This window comes from Aquarana catesbeiana, linkage group LG10 (genome assembly GCF_042186555.1).
Source record: "Aquarana catesbeiana isolate 2022-GZ linkage group LG10, ASM4218655v1, whole genome shotgun sequence".
Taxonomy (NCBI): Eukaryota; Metazoa; Chordata; class Amphibia; order Anura; family Ranidae; genus Aquarana; species Aquarana catesbeiana.
In genome coordinates this window covers 258,280,676-258,300,378 of record NC_133333.1, presented here as the reverse complement: position 1 = coordinate 258,300,378, position 19,703 = coordinate 258,280,676, and the positions used below count along the sequence as shown (strand labels likewise).

The 19,703-nt window shown below is 40.3% G+C and overlaps 1 protein-coding gene across 2 annotated transcripts in view; it reads left to right on the top strand.

Annotated features, from left to right (window-relative positions):
- AJAP1 (adherens junctions associated protein 1) overlaps positions 1 to 19,446 on the top strand; it is a 185,560-nt gene extending 166,114 nt beyond the window's left edge. For both annotated transcript variants that reach the window (XR_012236418.1, XM_073603695.1), the window contains one exon: positions 18,946 to 19,446. Coding sequence is in view for 1 of the 2 variants with exons in the window: in XM_073603695.1 (XP_073459796.1) it covers positions 18,946 to 18,967 (22 nt within the window). In the remaining variant the exon portion in view is untranslated. The remainder of the gene's footprint in view (positions 1 to 18,945) is intronic.
- The last annotated feature ends 257 nt before the right edge of the window (positions 19,447 to 19,703 follow it).

The following is a 19,703-nucleotide window of genomic DNA, read 5'->3' as shown; positions in this document are numbered from 1 at the left end:
GAGATGTGGTGATGAGATAAGGATATGAGATATGGATATGAGATGTGGATATGAGATGTGGTGATGAGATGTGGTGATGAGATGTGGTGATGAGATGTGGATATGAGATGTGGTGATGAGATATGGATATGAGATGTGGTGATGAGATGTGGTGATGAGATGTGGTGATGAGATGTGGAGATGAGATGTGGTGATGAGATGTGGTGATGAGATGTGGAGATGAGATATGGTGATGAGATGTGGTGATGAGATGTGGATATGAGATGTGGTGATGAGATGTGGTGATGAGATGTGGTGATGAGATGTGATGAGATGTGGTGATGAGATGTGGGTGATGAGATGTGGTGATGAGATGTGATGAGATGTGGTGATGAGATGTGGGTGATGAGATGTGGTGATGAGATGTGATGATGAGATGTGATGATGAGATGTGATGATGAGATGTGGTGATGAGATGTGATGATGAGATGTGATGATGAGATGTGGTGATGAGATGTGATGATGAGATGTGATGATGAGATGTGGTGATGAGATGTGATGATGAGATGTGGTGATGAGATGTGGTGATGAGATGTGATGAGATGTGGTGATGAGATGTGGTGATGAGATGTGATGAGATGTGGTGATGAGATGTGGTGATGAGATGTGGTGATGAGATGTGGGTGATGAGATGTGGGTGATGAGATGTGATGAGATGTGGGTGATCAGATGTGGTGATGAGATGTGGTGATGAGATGTGGTGATGAAATATGGACTTGGTGATCTTACAAAAAACTGTAGCAGCCAATATTTTTATGTCATAAATAGTTTTATGATTGCCATTTAAATAAAATAACGTTTTTTAAATGGTTCTGTTTGGTAAATGAGCCTCCAAAGTCCCACATGTGTATAGTTTGTATGTCAGCCGCACAGGAGGAGTGCTACCATACAGCTCCTCATATTTTAAAGCCGACACATGAGAACGTCTGTTAATGTCACGAAGAACACATAAGCCGTAATATTTATTTTCCACAGAACGGGTTCCTCTGAGATGACGTGTTCCGTCCGATCATTGTAGATGAAAACAATGCCTATAGGGGTTCCTCAAGCATCGATTTTAGAGTTTTGTTTTCTCCTTTGGTTCTCTTCCTGTGGAAATAAAAGTGACAGCCATCAATATTAAATGAATGTTGGGGAATTGTGCTGTCAGTAAATGTAGAAGGAAGGCGGTGAGATTGTAAGAATGGCCGGTTCCTGGACAATCCCCTGACACCTCCGGAGCATTCCTCCACACTTTGATCAATCATGTACAGAACTCTCCTTAGTCCTGAAATCCACAATATTTTCTATGTACATTTTACATACAATCCACCACTTCTAGAATACCTGGTTATTGTTAATCCATTTAAAACCAGAACATTTTTTTTTTTTTTTTTCTAATATGCTTTAATTGCTAAAACTATAAATATCATATCAGCCTTTCCACATTGCGGTAAGTCTGAGCTGAGGGTCGGACATATGTTGCCCAGTATAGGATACAACTACGTTCTACATATAGTGTCCAGTACAGAACATGGCTCCATTCTACATATGATGTCCAGTATAGAACATGGCTCCATTCTACATATGGTGCCCAGTAGAGAACATGGCTACATTCTACATATAGTGTCCAGTACAGAACATGGCTCCATTCTACATATGATGTCCAGTATAGAACATGGCTACATTCTACATATGATGTCCAGTATAGAACATGGCTCCATTCTACATATGGTGTCCAGTATAGAACATGGCTACATTCTACATATGGTGTCCAGTACAGAACATGGCTCCATTCTACATATGATGTCCAGTATAGAACATGGCTCCATTCTACATATGGTGTCCAGTATAGAACATGGCTCCATTCTACATATGGTGCCCAGTAGAGAACATGGCTACATTCTACATATGGTGTCCAGTACAGAACATGGCTACATTCTACATATGGTGTCCAGTACAGAACATGGCTACATTCTACATATGGTGTCCAGTATAGAACATGGCTCCATTCTACATATGGTGTCCAGTACAGAACATGGCTACATTCTACATATGGTGTCCAGTATAGAACATGGCTCCATTCTACATATGGTGCCCAGTAGAGAACATGGCTACATTCTACATATGGTGTCCAGTACAGAACATGGCTACATTCTACATATGGTGTCCAGTACAGAACATGGCTACATTCTACATATGGTGTCCAGTACAGAACATGGCTACATTCTACATATGGTGTCCAGTACAGAACATGGCTACATTTTACATATGGTGTCCAGTATAGAACATGGCTCCATTCTACATATGGTGTCCAGTACAGAACATGGCTACATTCTACATATGGTGTCCAGTATAGAACATGGCTCCATTCTACATATGGTGTCCAGTATAGAACATGGCTCCATTCTACATATGGTGTCCAGTATAGAACATGGCTACATTCTACATATGGTGCCCAGTATAGAACATGGCTCCATTCTACATATGATGTCCAGTAGAGAACATGGCTCCATTCTACATATGATGTCCAGTAGAGAACATGGCTACATTCTACATATGATGTCCAGTACAGAACATGGCTACATTCCACATATGGCACCCAGTATAGAACATGGCTCCATTCTACATATGGTGTCCAGTATATGACATGGCTACATTCTACATATGATGCCCAGTATAGGGCACAGCTACATTCTACATATGATGTCCAGTATAGGGCACAAATACATTCTACATATGGCGTCCAGTATAGAACATGGCTACATTCTACATATGATGCCCAGTATAGGGCACAGCTACATTCTACATATGATGTCCAGTATAGGGCACAAATACATTCTACATATGGCGTCCAGTATAGAACATGGCTACATTCTACATATGATGCCCAGTACAGGGCACAGCTACATTCTACATATGGTGTCCAGTATAGGGCACAGCTACATTCTACATATGATGCCCAGTATAGGGCACAAATTCATTCTACATATGGCGTCCAGTATAGGGCACAGCTACATTCTACATATGATGCCCAGTATAGGGCACAAATTCATTCTACATATGGCGTCCAGTATAGAACATGGCTACATTCTACATATGATGCCCAGTATAGGGCACAGCTACATTCTACATATGATGTCCAGTATAGGGCACAAATACATTCTACATATGGCGTCCAGTATAGAACATGGCTACATTCTACATATGATGCCCAGTATAGGGCACAGCTACATTCTACATATGATTCCCAGTATAGGGCACAGCTACATTCTACATATGATTCCCAGTATAGGGCACAGCTACATTCTACATATGATGTCCAGTATAGAACATGGCTACATTCTACATATGGCGCCCAGTATAGAACATGGCTACATTCTACATATGGTGCCCAGTATAGAACATGGCTACATTCTACATTTGGTGTACAGTATAGAACATGGCTACATTCTACATTTGGTGTACTGTATAGAACATGGCTACATTCTACATATGGCACCCAGTATAGAACATGGCTACATTCTACATATGATGTCCAGTACAGAACATGGCTACATTCTACATATGGCGCCCAGTATAGAACATGAATAAGTGAAAAACCTTGTGAGCTGCTAAAATGTATCAATAAATTGAAATACAATAAAATGAAATAGACATCTGCCAGCACTCCCCACACTTCCCTAAATGTGACACTGCAAAATTGAATAACAATATATGCGGCGGGGAGACCAACCAGTGAATAGATGAAAAAACAAATAAATAAATAAATACATAAAAAAATGAAAATGCAATATACTAGGGTGAATAACTATAGGAATGACCTAGTACACAAATCTAATAATAAATAAATATTTTGAATTGTTAATAAATTAACCCTGCGCAGATAGTCCAAAAACGTGCAGATAAAATTCAAGTATTATAACATCCAAAATAAAGTGCAATTGCTCCGTGTGCTGCACACTATCCTTAATATATTCAGTAATAATCTTGACTGTCCCTCATAAGAAGATGGATAAAAGTGATGCTGGTGCCTTCATGCAGTGTGACAAAACCTTGGTGTACCCCTCCACCGGATGTACCCTCACCTTAAGGGCTTTTTGAAAAAGCCTGTAGTTTGTGTATAATAACTTAGGGATTCCTCCTGTGGTTCCTCCTTCCTGTAGTAACTATTTGGCTACGATTTCAGATAAAAAACAACTCCTTCCTCCTGGTTAACAGTCACTCATATATGTCACATGTAGAAACAACAGAGGCTTGCAATAGTGTGATATCGTTTTTAAAATATTTATTACGAATTACACTCCATACTCTCACAAGTCATGATAAAAAAACAAGCCTTGGTATACTCGTGTATATTAGGGCGATGGTGTCACCTGAAGCCGGATCTGCAGCCCCGGTCAGTGGAGTTATCACCGTCCTAAGCCTGTACTCCAAAGCACTTCCTGATTCCGCGTCAGCCGATCAAGCTCCTCCTACCGGTTTTGTCACTACCTCGTGACTTCCTCTGGGAATTGCCGAGGTTGTGACAAAACCGGTATATTATACAGTATATTGCATTTTTTATTTATTTATTTATCTATTCACTGGTTGGTCTCAGCGCCGCACATATTGTTAGTCAGTATTTGACATGGCTACATTCTACATATGATGTTCAGTACAGAACATGGCTACATTCTACATATGATGTTCAGTACAGAACATGGCTACATTCTACATATGATGTTCAGTACAGAACATGTCTACATTCTACATATGGTGTCCAGTATAGGGCACATTTACATTCTACATATGGTGTCCAGTATAGGGCACAGCTACATTCTACATATGATGCCCAGTATAGAGCACAGCTACATTCTACATATGGTGTCCAGTATAGGGCACAGCTACATTCTACATATGGTGTCCAGTATAGGGCACAGCTACATTCTACATATGGTGTCCAGTATATGACATGGCTACATTCTACATATGGTGTCCAGTATAGGGCACAACTACATTCTACATATGGTGTCCAGTATATGACATGGCTACATTCTACATATGGTGTCCAGTATACGACATGACTACATTCTACATATGGTGTCCAGTATAGGGCACAGCTACATTCTACATATGGTGTCCAGTATAGGGCACAACTACGTTCTACATATAGTGTCCAGTATAGGGCACAGCTACATTCTACATTTGGTGTCCAGTATAGGGCACAGCTACATTCTACATTTGATGCCCAGTATAGAGCACAGCTACATTCTACATATGGAGTCCAGTATAGGGCACAGCTACATTCTACATATGGTGTCCAGTATAGGGCACAGCTACATTCTACATATGGTGTCCAGTATATGACATGGCTACATTCTACATATGGTGTCCAGTATAGGGCACAACTACATTCTACATATGGTGTCCAGTATATGACATGGCTACATTCTACATATGGTGTCCAGTATACGACATGGCTACATTCTACATATGGTGTCCAGTATAGGGCACAGCTACATTCTACATATGGTGTCCAGTATAGGGCACAACTACGTTCTACATATAGTGTCCAGTATAGGGCACAGCTACATTCTACATTTGGTGTCCAGTATAGGGCACAGCTACATTCTACATATGGTGTCCAGTATAGGGCACAGCTACATTCTACATATGGTGTCTAGTATAGGGCACATTTACATTCTACATATGGTGTCCAGTATATGACATGGCTACATTCTACATATGGTGTCCAGTATAGGGCACAACTACGTTCTACATATAGTGTCCAGTATAGGGCACAGCTACATTCTACATATGGTGTCCAGTATAGGGTACATTTACATTCTACATATGGTGTCCAGTACAGGACATGGCTACATTCTACATATTAAAACATAAATACTCACGCTAGGTGACAAAAAATATTAGAATAAACCTGCAGCAGCTGTCCACAGAGTGCTATAACCCAGAATATAAATATACATATAAACAGAGCTTAGCAGAAATAAAATACATATGCTTATATACTGTGCCTAAGTGCTCAAAGATATATATATATAAGTGTTGAAGTGCTACAAGTATGACACACTCAATATATAATACAAAAAACAGTCTCTAGTAATGTGCTGAGTGCTCCAATGATTAATCCAGGTGCTGTGTGCTTCGCTCCCCTCTTATGACTCCACTCACCAGAGATAATGGACCCTCAGCTTTGCAGTCTGTGGGTCATACATGCTGAGATCTAATGATCTGATAAGATGGGAAGAACTCCTCGGAAAACAAGTGTATAAGCGCTGCAACCTTCCCACATAAAAGCTCTGCCCGGTGCTCAGACCTTGAGGCTGCCGACACCTCCAACGTTCCAGAATAAAGGGAAGGGAAGGTCGGCACTCAGGATGACATCCAAAATAGTTTTTCTTTATTAAATGCATGTACAGAGCTGTAAAACAGCTTACGCGTTTCGGACGTTAGTCTAATACCACGTACACACGATCGGATTTTCCGTCGGAAAAAACTTGGATGGTTTTTCCGATGGAATTCCACTCAACCTTGGCTTGCATACTCACAAAAGTTCTCTGAACTTCCGACCGTCAAGAACGCGGTGACGTACAACACTACGACGAGCCGAGAAAATGAAGCTCAATGCTTCCGAGCATGCGTCCAATTGTTTCCCAGCATGCGTAGGAATTTTGCGCGACGGACAGACAATCGGAATTTCCGATCGGAACTTTTTCTGACCGAAAAATTGAGAACCTGCTCTCAATCTTTTGCTGGCGGTAATTCCGAGCTTCCGAGCGTGCGTCGAATTGTTTCGCGTAGGAATTTTGCGCGTCCGAATCGGTACAGACGATCGGAATTTCCGATCGGAACTTTTTCCGACCGAAAAATTGAGACCATGCTCTCAATCTTTTGCTGGCGGGAATTCCGCCAGCAAAAGTCCGATGGAGCATACACACATCGGACGTTTGCTGGCAGAAAATCCGATCGCGTGTACGCTGCATTAGGCTAAGGACTAACGTCCGAAACGCGTAGGCTGTTTTACTGCTCTGTACAAGTATTTAATAAGGAAATACTATGCCGACCATCCCTTTCCTTCTCCTCGGAAACTCTCCATACAAAGCAAAGGGGGTCTTGGAGAAAAAAAAAACAGACCCACCAGGCTCAAAAAACAAAAAGAGAAGCTGATAGCGAAGTACTGCGAGGTAAAAACAATAAACGTAATCTAGGTGCCACTTATTAGAGAATAGAAGAAAACAGGCATCCGTGCAGAGAAACAACTCTTCCGGGGTTCGTCGCTGCTCGGCGTGCGTTCCACAGAGGGCGGAAAAAGCCCCTCCTCCCATGAAGGCTCCCGGGATGGATGACATCATTTTGGCCTAGGCCAGAAACCAGGAAGATACTGAAGAAGTGTAAAAATAAAAAATAAATATTTTTTTACTAATACTAGAAGCATAACAATAATAAAAAAAAAAAATAAAATAAAATAAATCGTTAATTATTATAAAAAAAATAAAATAAATAAATCATTAATGTTGATTGAGAGAGTTTTGTTCCACATTAAATAATTTCCTGTTACGTCTATAAATAAAATTCGTCCTCGCCGTTCACCCGTGACTTCTGCGGAAGGCGGTTTACCTCCTCGCTCCCGCCGTGGAGAGCAGGTTGGGAGGACAATCTTTTCTCTGACAGCTTTTCACACCTTCCCGCTGCACCTGCCGAAATGTCAGGCCACGGAGATGAGATCTGAAGACAGCTGTTGGGGGAAACTTTCCCACCAATCTTCAAATCAGCTGTCACCGCATCACCTCGAATGCACCGCTTTGTGCCGATAGTAATGGGAAAAAAAAAAATGACTGTCGGTGTTGCTCCCATGAGTGAGCCGAGTGTTTGGATTGTTCTAATTAAAAAGAAAAAAAAAAAACAAAAAAACGTATATTATATATATGTACTGATGTGAATGTGCAATATATACAGTATCTCACAAAAGTAAGTACACCCCTCAGTGACATTTGTGTAAATCTTTTCTTCTATCTTTTCATGTGACAACACTGAAGAAATGACACTTGTCTACAATGTAAAGTAGTGAGTGTACAGCTTGTATAACAGTGTAAATTTGCTGTCCCCTCAAAATAACTCAACACACAGCCATTAATGTCTAAACCGCTGGCAACAAAAGTCAGTACACCCCTAAGTGAAAATCTCCAAATTGGGCCCAATTAGCCATTTTCCCTCCTTGGTGTCATGTGACTCGTTAGTGTTACAAGGTCTCAGGTGTGAATGGGGAGCAGGTGTGTTAAATTTGGTGTTATCGCTCTCACTCTCTCATACTGGTCACTGGAAGTACAACATGGCACCTCATGGCAAAGAACTCTCTGAGGATCTGAAAAAAAGAATTGTTGCTCTACATAAAGATGGCCTAGGCTATAAGAGGATTGCCAAGACCCTGAAACTGAGCTGCAGCACGGTGGCCAAGACAGGAGGCACTGACAGGCATTACTGATGGGCACTGATTGGCATCCTTGATGGGCACAGGTTGGCATCCCCCATGGGCTCTAGTGGGCATCCCTGGTGGGTCTGCACTGATAATCAATAAGCTGATTTTCAGCACAGACCTTCACACCCCGCCCCCCCGTCAGGAGAGCCACTGATTGGCTCTCCTCTACTCGTGCCTTGTCAGCGCGAATAGAGGAAAAGCCGATAATCGTCACTTCCTGGTTATGATGTGATTGGACACAGCTCATCACATGGTAAAGAGCCGCGTCTTTACCTAGATCGGAGATGCGTTGTGTAGGAGCGACACTCTGCACTACCGATCACTGTGCTGCGCATTTTATCTTGTTGGATGTCATGTGACGCCCAGTCAGGATAATAGAACCACTGATGGCACTGATAGATGATACTGATGGGCGGCACTGATAGATGGCACTGATAGGCGGCACTGATGGCACTGATAGATGATACTGATGGGCGGCACTGATAGATGGCACTGATAGGCGGCACTGATGGCACTGATAGGCGGCACTGATAGGCGGCACTGATGGACACTGATAGGCGGCACTGATGGACACTGATAGGCGGCACTGATGGACACTGATAGGCAGCACTGATGGCACTGATAGGCAGCACTGATGGGCACTGATAGGCGGCACTGATGGCACTAATAGGCGGCACTGATGGGCCCTGATGGGCACTGATAGGTGGCAGGAGCTACTAACAGGCATTAATAAATGGCATCTGAAGGGCACTGACAGGCATTACTAATAGGGCACTGATTGGCACTGTTGTGGGCACTGATTTCCACTTTTATGGGCACCGGCAGGTGTTATTTCTATGGCACAGGCTGGCAGGTGTTGGGCACTGATTGGCAGCCGATTGGCACATCTGATGGGGGCTGTGCTGATAATTAATGTGCTGATTATCAGCACAGACCCCCTCCTCCTCTGATAGAGAGAGCCGGCCGATCGTCTCTCCCTGTCAGCATGAACCGAGGAAAGCCGTCTAGCAGAACTTCCTGGTTCACGCGATGATCAGCTGTGATTGGTCACAGCGGATCACCTGGTAAGAAGCCTCCGTCAGAGGCTCCATACCACAATCAGAGTTGCGGTGTGTCAGACTGATCGCCGCGATACGTGCCCCCCCTGGCGTGCCGGCTCCTTGTCCTGATCACGTCATATGACGTCCGGATATCACAACCACTTTGCCGCCCTCATATTGCTATATTGTGGGCGGCAAGCGGTTAAATATCATCAAAAGAAATCTCTATCTGTGTGAAAATAATGATACAAATGTCCTATGTGTACAGTAATACACGACCGTGTAATTGTCATTCAAAGTGTGAGAGCTGAGAATTGGCCTGGGCAGCAAGGGGGTGGAAGGTATTGAAGGGGGTTAAATCAGGGGGTCTCAAACTGGTGGACCTCCAGCTGTTGCAAAACTACAAGTCCCATCATGCCTCTTCCTGGGGAGAGTCATGCTTGTACCTGTCAGCCTTGCAATGCCTCATGGGACTTGTAGTTTTGCAAAACAGCTGGAGGGCGGCCAGTTTGAGACCCCCTGGGTTAAAGGGCCCCCAGGCACAGAAAATATGAGTTGATCTGCTGGGAATCCCCTCAGCTCCTGTTATGTCCTGTTATGAGTTGATAATATAATACTTTTTTTGTGGACTGAGTGGTGTCAGCCCTGCCCAGTTGCCTTTTGCTAAACCACTGATTCACTCCCGTTCTTTTTATCTCCAAGACAAGTGAAATAATTATTCTGTGGTGCAATGATGAGGACTGTAGGGGGATGGGGAGCTGATCAGGTTCCTTGGGGTAACACAGGGAGTGAGGAGAGGACCACACACAGCTTGGTTTGTGGACTTTGCCTCCCAGGTGCCTTTTGCCCTTCTTCTCATCTCCACTATAAATAGAATAATTATTTTGTGGTTCATAAGATAGGAACTGGGGGGAGGGGGGGGGGGGTAAATTCCTCGGGATAACACAGGAAGTGTGGACAGGACACGGGACCTCATCTGGAATGTGAAGTTCAGTTTTGGGCTCCAGATCTGAAAAAGGATATCAGGGAACTGGAGAAAGTGCAGAGAAGGGCAACCAAACTGATAAGAGGCATGGAGGAGCTCAGCTATGAGGAGAGATCAGAGGAACTGAATGTATTCTCTACTGAGAAGAGGAGAATAAGGGGGGATATGATCTCCATGTATAAATACATAAGGGGGGATATGATCTCCATGTATAAATACATAAGGGGGGATATGATCTCCATGTATAAATACATAAGGGGGGGATATGATCTCCATATATAAATACATAAGGGGGGATATGATCTCCATGTATAAATACATAAGGGGGGATATGATCTCCATGTGTAAATACACAAGGGGGGATATGATCTCCATTTATAAATACACAAGGGGGGATATGATCTCCATGTATAAATACATAGGGGGGGATATGATCTCCATGTATAAATACATAGGGGGGGATATGATCTCCATGTATAAATACATAAGGGGGGGATATGATCTCCATGTATAAATACATATAGGGGGGATATGATCTCCATGTATAAATACATAAGGGGGGATATTATCTCCATTTATAAATACATAAGGGGGGATATGATCTCCACGTATAAATACATAAGGGGGAATATGATCACCATGTATACATACATATAGGGGGGATATGATCTCCATGTATAAATACATAAGGGGGGATATTATCTCCATTTATAAATACATAAGGGGGGGATATGATCACCATGTATAAATACATAAGGGGGGATATGATCTCCATGTATAAATACATAAGGGGGGATATGATCTCCATGTATAAATACATAAGGGGGGATATGATCTCCATGTATAAATACATAAGGGGGGGATATGATCTCCATGTATAAATATATAAGGGGGATATGATCTCCATGTATAAATACATAAGGGGGGATATGATCTCCATGTATAAATACATAAGGGGGATATGATCTCCATGTATAAATACATAAGGGGATATTATCTCCATTTATAAATACATAAGGGGGGATATGATCTCCATGTATAAATACATAAGGGGGGATATGATCTCCATGTATAAATACATAAGGGGATATTATCTCCATTTATAAATACATAAGGGGGGATATGATCTCCATGTATAAATACATAAGGGGGGATATGATCACCATGTATAAATACATAAGGGGGGATATGATCACCATGTATAAATATATAAGGGGGGATATGATCTCCATGTATAAATACATAAGGGGGAATATGATCTCCATGTATAAATACATAAGGGGGGATATGATCACCATGTATAAATACATAAGGGGATATTATCTCCATTTATAAATACATAAGGGGGGGATATGATCTCCATGTATAAATACATAAGGGGGAATATGATCTCCATGTATAAATACATAAGGGGAGATATGATCACCATGTATAAATACATAAGGGGGATATGATCTCCATGTATAAATACATAAGGGGGGGATATGATCTCCATGTATAAATACATAAGGGGGATATGATCTCCATGTATAAATACATAAGGGGGATATGATCTCCATGTATAAATACATAAGGGGGGTATGATCACCATGTATAAATACATAAGGGGGGATGTGATCACCATGTACAAATATATAAGGGGGGATATGATCACCATGCACAAATACATAAGGGGGGATATAATTGCTTTCTAACCCCTCAGTGTCAGTCGGATTGATAATTTCACATCAAAATATTGCCATAATTAATAATTAAAACAATGGGTACTATGGTAAATCTGCCCATGGCTAAATCACTTTGAACCCCTTACTAAGACCTAAAAAAAAAAAAAAAAAAAAAAAAAAAAACCCTAAAAGATAGGAAAGAATAAAAGCTTTCTAAGGCTAAATCACTCCGAACTCCTTACTTAAACCTAGAAAAATGACCTAAAAATAGGAAAAAATAAAAGCTTTCCATGGCTAAATCACTGGGAACTTCTTACTAAACCTCCCCCCCAAAAAAAAATACCTAAAAAATAGGGGGAAAAAAAGCTTTCCATGGCTAAATCACTCTGACCAACAAATTGGAAAAATAAAAGCTTAAATCACTTTGAACTCTATACTAAAACCTAAAAAAAAGGAAAAAAAATTAAGACCTAAAAAATAGGAAAAAAAAACAAAGTCAAAATCAGCTTGAGCTCCAATTTTAGAACTATGCCCCACCCTTGGCAGCCCACCATCCAATGTGAGTGCCTTATGGCCACTAGGGGCACTGTTATTGGATAGGGGCAAGTTAATGGCTGAAACTGGTTCTAAAATTCAAGCATGACATCCTCCAGGACGCGGTCCGCCGGGCAGGCTGGGATTTGTGGGGGTTGCTATAAATCTGACTGCAGATTGGCTTGTGAGACCCAAAGTGCCTTCACTTCTGGCACTTAGCTACATCTCACTTGTAATAACGTACCTGCACATTCATTCCATTGTACTTCTTTACGTCTGAGTGTGTAATTTTATTCAGGGGTGCATCAAAATTATTATTTTTTTTTTTTCCCTTTTTTTGGTTGAACTAGATGAACTTCCATCTTTTTTTCACTCTGACCTCCTTACTAAACCCATAAAAAAATAAGACAAAATAAAAACTTTCCATGGCTAAATCACTCTGAACTCATTACATCTTTTTTTTTTTCAACCAGACTGACTATGTAAAAATTACAAAAATGCACGTACTGCTCATCATTAATTTTACCTAAAAAGAAAAGCCCTTCAAAATAGAAAAAAAATAAAAGCTTTCCATGGCTAAATCACTCTGAACTTCTTACTAAAACCTGAAATATATATGAAAAAAAAAAAAAAATTAAAACAAATAAAAGCTTTCAATGGCTAACCCACTGTGAACTCCTTATTAAAACATGAAAAAAAAATTAAAAAGTTTAAAACAAATAAAAGCTTTTCATGGCTAAATCACTGTGAACTCATTACATCTTTTTTTTTTTTTTTCAACCAGACTGACTATGTAAAAATTACAAAAATGCACGTACTGCTCATCATTAATTTTACCTAAAAAGAAAAGGCCTTCAAAATAGGAGATATACAAAACACTGCGCTCTAATGTGTAAAGCAAAATAAAATAAAACAGCAGCCGCATACGTTGTGACAAACAGTGAAATGAAAAAGGAAAAAAATGCAGCGCTATGAAAATAAAATGAGTATATGACAATATATCAAGTCCATAAGTATTAACCCTGGTGATGGATCATGTGATCAATAAATGATGAAATCTTATTCAAAAAGAAGTGAGATAATGAATGTCCACTTGTGTCAACACACTAAGAAAACCGAAGTGGATGATAGAGGTCCCGGAAGACCTGAGAGGGATGGTGTAAGTCCGTAGATGGAAGGCAACGTCAATGGTACTGAACATCAAAGAGTAGACAAGGATGGGTACTCCTACCGGATAAGGTGGACTCCCCGGTCTGTGACATGGAGTCAATAAAGCAGTAAGCCCCAACCCGGGCTATAGAGGGATGTCCGGAAGGCTGGAACTGGCAGAATGCACTTCAACCAACGAACCTCCAAAGATCATCAGGATGGGTCATCAAGGCGGGAATTCCAAAGCCGTGTACCACAGATAGGCCAAAAATATGCAACCTCTCTCATCAAGGTGATATGTAAGAGAAAAATCAAAGCTTCCGCATGGTGCAGGTAAAAACAGGGATTTTTATTGCTAAAAAAAGCCATACAAATAAAATAGTGATCACTGAAAAAACAAACAAAGGCAGCATGGAGAGGGGGTAACCGCCCTTAATGATCCCCAAAGCATATCCTTCATCAACAAGCTGTAACAGGGCCTTTTTATAGGCAGTGGTGGGGTCTATAGAAATGGGGCTGTAAGTGTCTGTGTCACTCAGTATTCTACCCATTTCTTTCAAATAATCTGTTTTGTCTAGGACCACAATCCCACCCCCCTTTGTCAGCGGGGCGAATTATGAGATTTTTCCTTTCACATAATGCTTTAAGTCCCATCTTGATGTCGGGTTTGATATAAACCCTTTTTCCTGAACAGGATAGTTTCTCTAGATCAGGGGGTCTCAAACTGGCGGCCCTCCAGCTGTTGTGAAACTACAAGTCCCATGAGGCATTGCAAGGCTGACAGTTACAAACATGACTCCCACAGGCAGAGGCATGATGGGACTTGTAGTTTAGCAACAGCTGGAGGGCCGCCAGTTTGAGACCCTTAGATCCTCCAAAACAAGGTTTTTAAAAACCTGCACAGAGGGCGCTAGAGAACCGGGGGGGTTGAACAAAGAGGGATTGCATAATCCCAAGTGTAAAATAGTGTTTTCTTCAGATGAAGTAACTGTAATCATAGAGGTAGTTGAATTGGTCGAAAGGGGTTTGGGTGGTTGGGCCAAGAAGTGTCTCTGAACACTGAGTTTGCGTGTATACTTAAGGACATCTATAAAGGTAGTGAACCTATTGAGGGGTCTGGGGGGGAACAAATTTGAGCCCCTTATTCAGAACGGTTTGTTCCGCCCTGGTTAATGTGGTGGAGCTCAAATTAAAAATACCTGCCCCCCCAAGTCCTTTTTCTTTTGGCCTTGGACCCTCCACCCCCCTCTGGACCCTCTTTCCTTCTAAATTTCCTGGGTGTCCTTCCATGGGTCTCTGAAAACCCAAGGTTTGAATAGGGCCAGAATGATTATGATTATAATGATAAGGTGTTCTGTTATAGGGATCATCATCCCTATCGTATTGGGAATATGAGTCCTGATAAGTTCCATAAGAATCGTTATCTTGAAGCGAAGTGTAACGATTATTTTAACGAACCGGGTTACGGTAACCATAATCGGGATCATATTGTGATCCCTGACTATTGGATACATTACCTCTGTTGGGAGGGGGACCTCTAAAGTTGTTTCTAGAATAAGGGTCATTTGGATAACTACTTTGTTGACCTCTCCCTCTACCTCTGGAGTTTGCACCACCTCGTAAACGAGGGGGAGGAGGAAGGAGGGGAAGGGGGGGGCCCCAAAAGACTGGGGGGGGGCACCTGTCTGGATCCTTGTTTGTTGGATATAACACGCTTGGATCCTTGAGTCTGAGGAGGTTCATAAACTAACCTTCTATCCCGGTATGTCCCAGGGGGAATGGAGGTATCCATAGGGAGTGATTCACCATTGGCGGACGGAGTTGACAAATTCTTCTTCTGCCAATTAAAAAACGAATTGTTAGTGTAATCAGTGAAATCCCTATTGTACTTTTTTTGTTTTTTATTTCTTTGATCTTTCTCTGAATCACTCCCTATGGATACCTCCATTCACCTTTGGACATACCAGGATAGAAGGTTAGTTTATGAACCTCCTCAGACTCAAGGATCCAAGCGTGTTATATCCAACAAACAAGGATCCAGACAGGTGCCCCCCCCCCAGTCTTTGGGGGCCCCTCCCCCCTTCCCCTCCTTCCTCCTCCCCCTCGTTTACGAGGTGGTGCAAACTCCAGAGGTAGAGGGAGAGGTCAACAAAGTAGTTATCCAAATGACCCTTATTCTAGAAACTAGTCCCCCTCCCAACAGAGGTAGTGTATCCAATAGTCAGGGATCACAATATGATCCCGATTATGGTTACCATACCCCGGTTCATTAAAATAATCGTTACACTTCGCTTCAAGATAACGATTCTTACGGAACTTATCAGGACTCATATCCCCAATACGATAGGGATGATGATCCCTATAACAGAACACCTTATCATTATAATCATAATCATTCTGGCCCTATTCAAACCTTGGGTTTTCAGAGACCCATGGAAGGACACCCAGGAAATTTAGAAGGAAAAGAGGGACCAGAGGGGGGTGGAGGGTCCAAGGCCAAAAGAAAAAGGACTTAGGGGGGGCAGGTATTTTTAATTTGAGCTCCACCACATTAACCAGGGCGGAACAAACCGTTCTGGATAAGGGGCTCAAATTTGTTCCCCCCAGACCCCTCAATAGGTTCACTACCTTTATAGATGTCCTTAAGTATACACGCAAACTCAGTGTTCAGAGACACTTCTTGGCCCAACCACCCAAACCCCTTTCGACCAATTCAACTACCTCTATGATTACAGTTACTTCATCTGAAGAAAACACTATTTTACACTCGGGATTATGCAATCCCTCTTTGTTCAACCCCCCCCCCCCCCCCGGTTCTCTAGCGCCCTCTGTGCAGGTTTTTAAAAACCTTGTTTTGGAGGATCTAGAGAAACTATCCTGTTCAGGAAAAAGGGTTTATATCAAACCCGACATCAAGATGGGACTTAAAGCATTATGTGAAAGGAAAAATCTCATAATTCGCCCCGCTGACAAAGGGGGGTGGGATTGTGGTCCTAGACAAAACAGATTATTTGAAAGAAATGGGTAGAATACTGAGTGACACAGACACTTACAGCCCCATTTCTATAGACCCCACCACTGCCTATAAAAAGGCCCTGTTACAGCTTGTTGATGAAGGATATGCTTTGGGGATCATTAAGGGCGGTTACCCCCTCTCCATGCTGCCTTTGTTTGTTTTTTCAGTGATCACTATTTTATTTGTATGGCTTTTTTTAGCAAAAAAAAATCCCTGTTTTTACCTGCACCATGCGGAAGCTTTGATTTTTCTCTTACATATCACCTTGATGAGAGAAATTGCATATTTTTGGCCTATCTGTGGTACACGGCTTTGGAATTCCCGCCTTGATGACCCATCCTGATGATGTTTGGAGGTTCGTTGGTTGAAGTGCATTCTGCCAGTTCCAGCCTTCCGGACATCAATCTATAGCCCGGGTTGGGGCTTACTGCTTTATTGACTCCATGTCACAGACCGGGGAGTCCACCTTATCCGGTAAGAGTACCCATCCTTGTCTACTCTTTGATGTTCAGTACCATTGACGTTGCCTTCCATCTACGGACTTACACCATCCCTCTCAGGTCTTCCGGGACCTCTATCATCCACTTCGGTTTTCTTAGTGTGTTGACACAAGTGGACATTCATTATCTCACTTCTTTTTGAATAAGATTTCATCATTTAATGATCACATGATCCATCACCGGGGTTAATACTTATGGACTTGATATATTGTCATATACTCATTTTATTTTCATAGCGCTGCATTTTTTCCCTTTTCACTTCAAAATAGGAAAAAAATAAAAGCTTTCCATGGCTAAATCACTCTGAACTCCTTACTAAAACCTGAAAAAAAATAAAAAAAATAAAAAAATTAAAACAAATAAAAGCTTTCCATGGCTAAATCACTCTGTACTCCTTACTAAAACCTGAAAAAAAATTTTAAAAAAATTAAAAATTTAAAACAAATAAAAGCTTTCCATGGCTAAATCACTCTGAACTCCTTACTAAAACATGAAATAAAAAAAAAAATTAAAAAATTTAAAACAAATAAAAGCTTTCCATGGCTAAATCACTCTGAACTCCTTACTAAAACCTGAAAAAAATAAAAAATAAATAAAAAATGTAAAACAAATAAAAGCTTTCCATGGCTAAATCACTCTGAACTCCTTACTAAAACCTGAAAAAAATAAAAAAAAATAAAAAATGTAAAACAAATAAAAGCTTTCCATGGCTAAATCACTCTGAACTCCTTACTAAAACATGAAATAAAAAAAATTTAAAAATTTAAAACAAATAAAAGCTTTTCATGGCTAAATCACTCCTTACGTCTTCTTTTTTTTTTTTTTTCAACCAGACTGACTATGCAAAAATTACAAAAATGCACGTAGTGGGCAGCATTAATTTTTAAAAGTGTAACTTTGTACATAATTTTAATTAATTGAATATTGTGCAGCAGCGATAAAACAAAGTCAGCAAATGGCATTCATTGTCTTTTTGTTTTGTTGTATCCGTATGATCTGTAGATTGTGTCCAGTAAGGAATATTAAAAAATTTCTATGGTGTGTTTGCTGTGGTGTAAAATTTATGAAATTTTTTAAAAAAAGATAAAAAAGTTGATTGAAATGGATGAAGCAGAGAAAATCCAATGTGCCTTATTCACCAGTGTCCCTGATTGTGAGTACACCACAACCTCCGAGGAGACATAAATAAATACTCATATCTGGAAAATCACAAGTCTCAGAGGTAGCGGTTGACAAACGTCTTGGCGGATCAGTAAAAAGGACTAAAAATAAAAAGAAATAAATACAACTGAATATCCTTGGGTTTCTCTTGTCAACTCTGTTCAACTCCTGATATTTGCATGACTGTAATATTTTATTTGTTCATTTTTATTTTATTTTAAATTTTATAACATTGATGACTGTAATATTTAATTAATTTTTTTTTTTTTTTCGTGTTTTTTTTTCCCTGATTAATTTTTTAATTAATAATGTTGATGGAAAAAATATATTCCTAATGATTAAATGAATTCATGATTTTTCTCTAAATAACATATTTCTATTTTTATTCTCTTTTCACAGGATTCCGTTAGTGAACCTGTAATTAAAAAAAAAAATAAAAACAAAAACAGGTGTCTACTATTTTTGTTTACCACTGGGACTCACAGAGCTGAACTCTACTGGACAAATATATTTTTATAAAATGTAAAGAGACTGATTTTTTTTTTTTTCTGTTACGGAATATGTTTTTTTTTTGTTTTTGTTTTTTTTGTTTTCTTTTGGATAGAAGACAAATGTGAAATCTAAATTTTGACAACTAGAGGAAATTCTTAAGCATAGGACTGACCATACAAACATTTTTGGATTTGGACTGTGATTTTTTGAACCTGTGCCAATAATACCAATATGTGCCATGAATTGATGACGTAGAAAAACTTCCATAGAAACTGATTCTAAGTGAATTCTTTAAGAAAAAAAAAGAAGAAGAAGGATTTGGTGACTTGTTTATAGGAAATAAAATATTGTATAGAGTTATTCAAACTTTCTTTGTGAAGTAACATTTAAACAGTTATTGTTTTATTACACAGAGGATTTTGATTTTCGAGAGATATTGCCACTGCAACTGCTTTAAAAGAAAAAAAAAAAAGTCAATATTTAAATTATTTCCGCGTTGGAAATATTTGCTTTTTATGGGATCAATATTTAGGGTCGTTCTTAATTAAAGGTGTTGGATTGCCTTTTATTACTGTAATACTGAAAAAAAAAAAAAACTATATGCAAGGAAACTTTATATATTTTTTATTTATTTTATTTTGAAAAATTACTTGTGTCATTTTATT